At 48.9% G+C, this 11,000-nt stretch overlaps 1 protein-coding gene across 1 annotated transcript; it reads right to left on the bottom strand.

Moving 5' to 3' along the window:
• Positions 1 to 119: 119 nt before the first annotated feature.
• On the bottom strand, positions 120 to 2,465 carry TMEM160 (transmembrane protein 160). Its single transcript, XM_082676327.1, has 3 exons — positions 2,236 to 2,465; positions 1,015 to 1,107; positions 120 to 470 (listed from the first exon to the last, which is right to left on the bottom strand). The coding sequence occupies exons 1-3, from the start codon at positions 2,441 to 2,443 to the stop codon at positions 205 to 207; spliced, it is 567 nt and encodes a 188-aa protein (XP_082532453.1). The 5' UTR covers positions 2,444 to 2,465; the 3' UTR covers positions 120 to 204.
• Between the last annotated feature and the right edge of the window lie 8,535 nt (positions 2,466 to 11,000).

Here is an 11,000-nt window from a genome sequence, read left to right as displayed (position 1 = left end):
TCCTCTCTCCTTTTCTTCCTTCTTAGGTATCTCCGCGTGCCCCCCAGCGCCTTCCGCCCCTACCCTCCTCCTTCGCTCAGCATCCCCGCAAAAGCAACCACCACTCGGAATCGGGAGCAAGGGAAGGGTCAGGTTTTAATGTCCCGGTCCTCGGGCCCTGGCAGTCCAGCGCCCAGCCGTTCCCCGCGGCCGCGGCCCTGCAGCTCACTCCGGTGGCGGCCGGCCCGCCTCATCCGGCCCTTCCGCTGCGGCGGTCCCGTCGTCTTCGGGCACCAGTTCCACGTCCAGCTCCAGCTGGCCCATGTAGAGGCCGACGGCACAAGCCCAGAGCAGGCCGGCGGCCAGCACGGCGCCCACGCCTGCGGCCGCGCCCCCCAACGAGAGCTGCATGGGTCCCCGCAGCGCCGCCAGGCCCACCACATAGGAGGCGCCGCCCCACACCACACACAGGCCGCCCAACAAGAAGAAGCCTGTGGGACAGAGTGCGGGCCGGCGTCAGGGAGGCTGATCCTGGGGACCCAGGCCGTTCACGGGACTGAGGTGGCGTTAGAAAGGGGATGGGGCACACTCAAGAGCGGGGTAGAGGTCAGGGACAGTACACAGCCAAGGTCGGGGACAGGAGAAGGAATCGGAGGGGTGGCTAGGCTTGGAGGTGGGGGGCTGGTCTGAGAGCAAAGATAAGGCCGGAGGGGCAGGGGCAGGGCCAGGCTGGGGGTGGGGCTGGGACAGAGACCCTCATCTTTGTTGAGAAGTTAGATTGGAAAAGATGAGGACCCACAGCCCTGCCCTGAGCCACCCCCTCTGGTGGGTCCAGTGCCCAGGAGGTAGGGATGGGGTGGGTAGAAGGTGGACACTCACAAGTGAAGGTGAGGCAACTTCCGGTGGGGGAAGAATAAGGGGTTCTAGCGACGTTTACTCTGGGGGGGTGACGGGATGGGGCAGGAGTCTACCTTCCCCAGTGGGGGAGGGAGCGCCCCACTCCCTGGTGGGGGCGACACTGGGGTCTGCACTCACCGTAGGCGGCCTCCCGACCCATATCACTCTGCATGAAGGAGATGACCCCGATGCCTGATGCCAGGAGGCCATTGCGGAACCAGGAGAGGAAGGCTGGAGGGGGTGGGGCGGAGAAATCCACATCAGCTCAAACCCTGCTCTGCAGCCCCCCAGCCCAGACAGTCAAACTGAGGGGCGCCTCTTCATCTCACCGCCCAGTCTGGCCCCAAATCCCCACCTTGTCCTGGCGGTCCGCCTACCAAACCCTATCCCCCCAAAACCCTCTCTCGTCTCCATCTCTGAGCCCCTCCCCACCCCAAACTCTGCAACACCAAAGATTCAAGACAGTCTGCAGAATCTGGCGGAGGATCTAAGATCAAAATTTCAGAACCTAATCTGAGGACAGGAAGGTCCCAAGAGGTCACCTTGGTCAACGTCCTTCCCACATGTGTATCCCCAAGGGGTGCCCCCTCACTTCTTCCTCAGACCTCCCAACAAATTGTTACCCCCACACACACTCCCCCAGGCCTCTCTCCAGCCTTCCCCTTCAGTTTTCTGAAACCTCACTATCTGCTGCTGGGTATGCTCTTCCTTGGTGTCATTCACATCTATTCAAGTCCTTGGTGTGGCACTAACGGGGACTAGTCGGGTTACAATCCCCCCACCCCTACCCCATCCTGTACCTACAAGACCAGTCCTCTCCAATCCGGAACCCCACCGCCCACATGGGGCCCCGCCCCCTGCAGCCAGGAGCAGCACGCCCTCCAATCAGCCCAGAGATTTTCTTCTATTGGTTGTTCCCTCTTCTAATCCGCAACTTCCTCCCTCTTCTGTGGGGCTCCACGCTCCCGCTTTATGCAGAGTGGTCGCCTCTTTAATCTGAACTGGCCCCTCCAACGAGGCCCCCTCTTGTAGGTAACTCCCCCGCCCATAGCCCTCTTTGGAAGCCTCTCCCACCCAGACAGCGCAGTTTGATAAGGCTGCCTGTCCTGGCCCGACCAACCTCTCCAATCCCTACTGCACCCCATAAACCAGACCCACGGTCCCATCCACAAGCCCGTCTCCTATGCGGACAGACTGCGCTCTTGCAGCCTGCGCTTACGCGGAAGCCCTTCTCCCCCCTGAGCCCGGGCCCCGTTTCCAGCAGAAATCCCACCACCATCCTCCACTCGCGCGCGCGGACAGCTCGGCTATGCGGATCCCCCTCTCCCATCCGGGCCGACCCCAGCCACAGCCCCAGACCTGTCTCATGAGCCTTCCGGAGGAGCCAGGCGTCTGCGCGGTCCAGCTCGGACACTGGGGGCGGCGAAGCCCCAGCGCGGGGGCCGTGGCCAGGAGCAAAGGACCCCCGGGCGCCCCCGCTCCGGGGCCGCGGAGGCGGCAGCAGCGCCCCCCGGAAGCGGAGTCGGGCAAGGCGGGCAGCCCGAGCCCACCACCAGCCACCTCCCATGGTTCGCACTACGGCCGCGGCGCACCGCACCGCCCCATGGGCCGCCCGTAGGCTGAAGCGCACGTCAGTCAGGCTTAGCCGCTCATCTATTGGTTTTGCGTGTGCCACTCAGGTCCGGTGCGCACTGTTCATTGGTTGAAATAGCTGTGATCCCTCCTCTGTCATCTGTGCCGGTACTGTGCGTCCCACCTTGCTTCTGGGGCTGGACTTCGAATCCCAGCGTTCATTGCGCAGGGGGAAGGCCGGTCTTCAGAAGTCGGAGGCGCTATGTCTACCGGGACTTGTAGTTTTTGTTAATAACTTTAATAGCCAAAAAACAAAACAAAACTCGTGGTGCTTAATGTAGAAACTTTGCAAAATCTCGAAGAGCCCAGAGGAGAAAGTAAAATTCAACATTAATCCCACCAATGAGCGGTTACTGCTAATATTTTGTTGTACCCCTATTCCACCTTTTTTCTAGGCGGGTGTAAACGGTTGCCGTTTGACAAATTAATTTTTTTCATATGGTAGCGGTCAATCGTGAACATTGACCGGTGGCACTGAATATTTTTCCATAGTATAATTTTTTCTATTTTAAAAATTTTATTTATTTTGAACATGGTACAAGATGCAAGTTACAAAGTGGTCTAATGAAAAGTAATTCACATCCGGTGCCCCCAGCCAGTTCCCATCCCCTATTCCACAGCAAGTTTAAAGCTTCACACTGATGCATTATAAGGACGTACCACAAGTTGTACCAAGCCCTAGATTGTTTCCAATTTTTCCTGCTATAAACAACTGTTTCCTTTTAGGTCTAAGCCAATGTCTGAGTTGAGAGGGACCTGATTTAACTGTCAGATTTCAGCAGCCAGCTTCTGCCTCTGGGTCCACAGATGGCTTTATATATGCCCTTATTACACTGTGTTGTAATGATTTCTATACTTATCTGTCCCTGCTATCAGGCTGTGAGCTTCCAGTGGACTGGGTCCTTGATCAACAGATCTCCATGTCTCTCCGTTCAATATAGGTAGGGAACTTGGTAAATAATAATAGCAAACATTTATTAATGACTTCCTCTGTGCCAGGAATCGTGCTAGGCACATTATGTGCATAATGTCATTTAACCCCATCATAAACCTAGGCGTTAAGGATTAGAACATTCCCTCTTTTATAGAGGAAAAAAAACATAAGGCTCAGAGAAGTGAGGTAATAAAAGTTAATGTTTGTTGAGCACTAACCATGTCAGACACTGTGCTCTTCCTTTACGTGGATACTCTCATTAAATCCTCAACCCTAGGTAATATATACCATTATTATCCCCATTTCACAGAGAAGGAAGAGGAGAGGTTAAATTAGTTGCCCTAAATCACACAGTTAATTAAAGTCCAATGCCAAATTACTAGCCACTGTGCCATGCATCTTATACGCATTCATTCATTTAACAAGTGTTTACTGAGAAATTGCTCTCTGACAGCATTAAGCTACACTTTTGGTATAAATCAGTGAACAGATAAAATTCTCTGCCCTGAACCCCCTCAATCTGATAAAGGGCATCTACAAAAAAACCTACAACCAGCATCATTCTTAGTTGTAAAATATTTACTACTTTTCCCTTAAGATTGAAGTAAATCAAGGATTTCCACTCCCACCACTTCTGATCAAAATTATATTGGAGATCCTAACTAGTGCAATAAGGCAAGAAGAAGCAATAAAGGGCATAAAGATCAGATGGAAGAAGTAAAACTGTCAATATTTACATGTGATGTAATTTTTTTTTTTTTTTTGGACGCTCGTCTTGTGGGATCTTAGTTCTCTGACCAGGGACTGAACCTGGGCCCTCAGCAGTGAAAGCATGGAGTCCTAACCACTGTACTACCAGAGAATTCCTGTGATGTGATTGTTTATATAGAAAATTCTAAGGAATCGAAATAACTACTGAAACTAATAAATGAATTTAGCAAGGCTGCAAGATACATGATCAATATACAAAAATCAGTCTTATGTTAATATACTTACAGGAAACAATTATAAAGTGAGATTTAAAATAATTCCCTTTACAATTAGCATCAAAAACAAAAATACTGGGATTTCCCTGGTGGTCCAGCGGTTAAGGCGTCACCTTCCAATGCAGGGGGTGCAGGTTTAATCCCTGGTTGGGGAGCTAAGATCCCACATGCCTCGCAGCCAAAAAACCAAAACATAAAACAGAAGCAATATTGTAACAAACGCAATAAAGACTTAAAAAAAAATGGTCCACATCAAAAAAAATACTTAGGAATAAATTTAACAAAAGATGTGCAAGATTTCTATACTGAAAACTACAAGATACTGTTGAGACACATTAAAGAAGATCTAAATAAATGGACATGTATATACCATGTTCATGGATTGGAAAGTTCCTTGCTTTCATGGAGCTTACATTCTAGAGCAGTGATCCCCAACATTTTTGGCACCAGGGACCGGTTTCATGCAAGACCTGTTTTCCACAGGGGGGTGGGAGGGGTGGTCCAGGAGGTAATGCGAGCGATGAGGAGCGGCAGATGAAGCTTTGCTCACTCGCTGCTCACCTCCTGCTGTGCGTCCCTGTTCCTAACAGGCCACTGACCGATACCAGTCCATGGCCCGGGGGTTGGGGACCCCTGCTTTAGAGGGGAAGGCAGAAAATAAGCGATAAATATGCTAAATAAGTAAATTCTAGGGAAAGTCTGGGACACTAGAGGAGTCCAGATAAGGCAACTAACCCTGCTTGGATGTGGGGTCAGCAGGGGGTGCCTAAGTTGAAACTGGAACTATGAGTAGGCATGGACCAGCTAAAGCATGATCAGAGACTTGCAGAAAGAATCTGGGGCCAGGAAAGATTCCTGTGAGTGTAGGAAACTGAATATAACAATAAAATAAATGACGATTATTTACCATCATGAGAGAGTTTCCTTAGTTTCTTGTGGGCAGCTGTGATAATTATATTGTCTGAGATGACCTAGAGTGTGTAGAGATCTTTTGAATCCAGAAAAGCAGCTCTCTGCTCTCCTTAACCCCAACCAGAGCAAGGCATCGATAATCTTAACCCTCCAAAATCGCCCCATTTAACTCCTGGGTCACCTTTAATTCCTGATCCTGTGCACTAGGGAGCTATGGCGCTATGGAGGGAACAGACAATGTTTAATTTATCTGTTAAGAAAATCACTCTGCCTCTCTTTGGAGGATGGATTGTAGCAAGGAGAGATCAGAAACTTGCAAGAGGACAGGTTACCATATCAATACCTATCTATTTCTCTCCAATCCTTCCCTAGTCCAAACCCTTGTTATCTTTCACCTGGACACCTGAAAAAAAGCTCATTCAACGATCTAAAGACCTCCCCTAAAGTAGATTCTCCATTTATTAATTCAGCAAATATTTATTGATTACCTACTATGTACCAACCTCTGTTTGAGAAACTGAGGATATAGCAGTGAACAAAATAGAAAACTGTCCCAGCCCCTATGGGCATGACACTATTGGGGAAGGGAGACAAAGGAATAATTAATGTAATTTCAGGTAGTGTCAAATCCATGAAGAAAATAAGTCAAGGTGATGAGCTAGAAAATGAGACAGTGTGGCTGCCAGCCTCTAAGATGATCCAGTGATCTTCACACTTTGTATAGTCCTTCTTTGTTTTGTTTTTAATTAATTAATTAATTAATTAATGACTGCCTTGGGTCTTCGTTGCTGTGTGCAGGCTTTCTCTAGTTGTGGCGAGCAGGGGCTACTCTTTGTTGCGGTACGCGGGCTTCTCACTGCGGTGGTTTCTCTTGTTGCGGAGCATGGGATCTAGGCATGTGGGCTTCAGTAGTTGTGGCATATGGGCTCAGTAGTTGTGGCTCACAGGCTCTAGAGCGCAGGCTCAGTAGTTGTGGCGCGTGGGCTTAGCTGCTCTGTAGCATGTGGTATCTTCCTGGACCAGGGCTTGAACCTGTGTCCCCTGCATGGGAAGATGGATTCTTAACCACTGTGCCACCAGGGAAGTCCCTGTTTTGTTTTGTATTTTAATTTATTTGGCTGCACCGGGTCTTAGCTGCAGCACGCGGGATCTTCGTTGCCACGTGCAAGATCTAGTTCCCTGACCAGGGATCGAACCTGGGCCCCCTGCATTGGGAGCGCAGAGTCTTAACCACTGGACCACCAGGGATGTCCCCTGTATAGTCTCTTGCCACGTCCAATCAGGACTGCTCTGTGTGACCAACAGAATGCTGTGGAAGTGACAGAATGTGACTTTCAAGGCTGGATTCCAAAAGACATTACGACTTCCACCTTGGTCTCTTGAATCACCTTTTCTGTGGGAAACTGGCTGCCACATTGTGAGGACACTCAAGCACCTTTGCGGAGAGGCCCACGTGGAGAGAAACTGAGGCCCTAGCCAACAACCAGCAACAGCTTGCCAGTCACACAAGTGAACCTCCTTGGAAGTGGACCCTCCAGTCCCTGTCAATTCTTTGGATGATCACAGCCCCAACCCAAGGTCATGGGAGACCCCAAGCTAGAACCACCCAGCTAAGCCACTCCTGTAGGATTCCTGACCCACAGAAACTATGTGTGATAATACATTTATTGTTTTAAATCACTAAGTTTTGAGGATGTGACATGTGAGTAGTAATCTGAGTAACAAGAGGGAGTCAGCCATGAGGTGATGAGGCGGGGTGCTCCAGTCAGAGGTGATAGCAAGTGCAAAGGCCCTGAGGCCGGAGCGTGCTTGACACGCTGGGGAAATAGCCAGGAGGCCAGTATGGTTAGAGCAGAACTAAGCAATGGGGAGATTGGGAGGAGAGGACGTCAGAGAGAGAATGGGGGGCAGGGGTGGGTTATTGGAGTCTGGTGGGCCATAGTTCATGATGGGAGCCAGTGGGAGATTTTGAGCTGGGGTGTAGCATGATCTGATGTATGTCTTTTGAATGTGGTGCTGAGGGCTCAGTGGAAAACGGACTTAGCAGGTGGAAGATTTTTTAATTAATTAATTAATTTGGCTGCATCGGGTCTTAGTTGCAGCACGTGGGATCTTCATTGCCACGTCTGGGAGCTTTGTTGCGGCATGTGGGATCTTTTAGTTGCGGCATGCGGGATCTTTTAGTTGTGACATGCCGGATCTAGTTCCAGGACAGGGGATTGAACCCAGCCCCCTGCACTGGGAGCACGGAGTCTTAATCACTGGACCACCAGGGAAGTCCCCGGAAGAGGTTTGAAATGAGCATCAAATGATGTTTCTCCCCAGCTTAAACCCTCCTATGAGGGTGAAGATCTTCCACAGCTTTCCATCACCCTCCAGAACCATGGCTGCAAGCCCGGCTAGGCCAGGCCCCTGTCGACCTCTGCGCCTTCCTCTCCTACTGGGAAGAGCTTGGATTTTATGGAGGGAGAGGCAGGTTGGGGGTTTAAACTTGGGGAGGGAATTCAAACGGGCTGTACTAGATAGTCTGCCTGCTGGCAATGAACGTTAAGCATTAAATGGGCTTAAATGGGAACTGAAAATATTTGAAACACATTTCTCACATTTTTGGCTGATGAATGATTTTAGGCAGATGAGAAAGGAGAGAAGAAAAAAAAAAGATGAAAGGGTCATTGCAGAGAAAACAAATCCTCTTTAAGGAGACAGAGCTGGCCAGTTGCCTCTGCACTTGTGATTCCATCAGTGGTTCTAAAACGAATCAATCGGGAGCTTTAAGAAAAACATGAATGCTCCAGCCCCATCTTGGAGCAACATAGTCAGGACCTGCGGATCGGAGGGCGAGATCAGGCATTGGTATCCTTTTACAGTGAATATATTTTTATTCATCACAAGAAAAGAAAATATAATTATGTGATGCGATGGAGGTGCTCCAACACTGCAGTGGTAATCATACTGCAGTGGTCATTGTATGTATGGATCAATGTGTGTCAAATCATCACAGTTACAACAGAAACTTATACAGTGTTATAGGTCAATTATATCTCCGTTTTTAATTTTTTTTTTTTTTTTTGCCATGCCACGCAGCTTGTGGGATTTTATTTCCCTGACCAGGGATTGAACCTAGGCCCTCGGCAGTGAGAGTGCAGAGTCCTAACCACTGGACCACCAGGGAATTCCCTCAACATTTTTTTAAAGAATATATTTTTATCAAGAACTGACTAGTTGGGGACTTCCCTGGTGGCGCAGTGGATAAGACTCCGTGCTCCCAATGCAGGGGGCCTGGGTTTGATCCCTGGTCAGGAAATGAGATCCCACATGCATGCTGCAACTAAGAGTTCACATGCCACAACTAAGGAGACTGCCTGTTGCAACTAAGGCCTGGTACAACCAAATAAATAAATAAATATGTGTGTGTGTGTGTGTGTGTGTGTATATATATATATATATATATTTTAAAAAGGAACTGACTAGATGTCAGGGACTGTTCCAACAACCACGGACACAACAATGAACCCAATGAACCAAGGAGATAAACGATCAGCTTTGGTGGCAGGCAGGACATTTCAGAGTGTGGAGGGGAATTACAATGTCAAGTTGTGAAAACCACAAAGAAGGCATTTATTCAGGTTGTCCTTGAATAAGATTTCAACATTTTGTCCAACCAGGTGTTCACGGCCCATCTCTCACCCTCTGTTTTGCTCTACGCAAACTTAAGTCTGGCTTGTCTCCTCCCCCCAGGCCCTCAACTATAGCTTCCCTCTTCTCCGAAGGACTGAAAAGTGGGACATACCTCCTCATCAGCTTCTCCTGAGAACGCACTGACCCCAGGAAGACACACTTCCTGTGTGTCTTGCAAACCACCATGGTTACTTTTCCTCATCTAGGCAACTTCCCCTTGACTGCGAAACCCTCTTACCCTAGATAAGCAATGTCTTTTTCTGTCTGACTTTTAAGATGCTTGCAGATTTTGTTTGTTCTTTGGCTGCACCACGCGGCTTGTGGGATCTTAGTTCCCCGACCAGGGATTGAACCTGGACCCTTGGCAGTGAAAGAGCGGAGTCTTAACCACTGGACCGCTGGGGAATTCCCGCTTGCAGATTTCGGAGCTCAGAGCATTCTCTCTACTGCAGTGGACTTTTTGAATAAAATTAACTCTGTCCGAAGTATTTGACACCTCCAGAAAGTCCTTGTGTGTTCTTCATTAAGTTACTTCCGAGATACTTTCTAGTTTTTTTATCGCTCTTGGGAAGGTTATCTGATTTTCTGTTAATTTCCTGGTTGGTTATTGCTGGTATATAGCAGTTTTCTTGACAAAATAACACCTCTCCACTTTTTATCCTCCCCACACCCAGGTATTCTCTTCCTTGTAAAAATGATTTCAAGGATGTGCTCCAGAAAGTGAACATGTGAATCCAGGGAAGAGAAGGCTATGGGTTGTGAGGGTTTTACATGTGAGGGAACAAGGTGTCCCTGTGACAACAGTCTGAATAACTTGCTTTACGAGATTCTGGGTAATACTTATTTTCTTCTTCCCATTTTTTGGGGGGGGAGGAGGGAGTTTTCCAAAAAATTTTACCATTAAGATTGCTTTGGGGACTTCCCTGGTGGTGCAGTGGTTAAGAATCCGCCTGCCGGGGCTTCCCTGGTGGCGCAGTAGTTGAGAGTCCGCCTGCCGGTGCAGGGGACACAGGTTCGTGCCCTGGTCCGGGAGGTTCCCACGTGCCGCGGAGCAGCTGGGCCCGTGAGCCATGGCCTCTGAGCCTGCGCGTCCGGAGCCTGTGCTCTGCAACGGGAGAGGCCGCAACAGTGAGAGGCCCGCATACAGGAAAAAAAAAAAAAAAAAAGAATCCGCCTGCCAATTCAGGGCACACGGGTTCGAGCCCTGCTCCAGGAAGATCCCACATGCCGCGGAGCAACTAAGCCCGTGCGCCACAACTACTGAGCCTGCGCTCTAGAGCCTGTGAGCCACAACCACTGAGCCTGTGTGCCACAGCTACTGAAGCCTGTGCGCCTACAGCCTGTGCTCCACAACAAGAGAAGCCACCACAATGAGAAGCCCGTGCACCTCACGAAGAGTAGCTCCCACTCGCCGCAACTAGAGAAAGCTCACGTGCAGCAATGAAGACCCAATAAATAAATAAAATTCTAAAAAAAAAGATTGCTTTTGTAACCTGGGGTGGGGGGTGGGAGAGAGGAGAAATGTCATTTTGGGTTTTTTTCCCAGCTTTATTGAGATATAATTGGTGTATAAGATTGGGTTTAAGATGTACAGTGTGATGATTCGATATACATATATACATATACATATATACATATACATTCGATATACATATATATATACATATATATTCGATATAACATATACATATAATGTTAGCTAACACCTCCCTCACTTCACACGGGTACCATTTTTTTCAGTGTGTGTTGAGAACATTTTAAGATCTGTTTTTCTGTGCTTTCACTGCCGAGGGTGCGCGTTCAGTCCCTGGTGGGAGAGCTAAGATCCTGCCAGCCGCGTGGCATGGTAAAGAAAAAAAGTTAAAAGATCTACTGTCTTAGCAACTTTCAAGTATACAAGAGAGTACTGTTACCTGTACTCATTAGATCCGCACAATGCATTCATCTTCTAACCGGAAGTTTGTATCCTTTGCCCACCTTCA

This window comes from Grampus griseus, assembly GCF_964374135.1.
Source record: "Grampus griseus genome assembly, chromosome: 19".
In the NCBI taxonomy this organism is placed as follows: Eukaryota; Metazoa; Chordata; class Mammalia; order Artiodactyla; family Delphinidae; genus Grampus; species Grampus griseus.
Note: the sequence above shows the minus strand (reverse complement) of the source record. Positions and strands in the feature narration are given on the sequence as shown.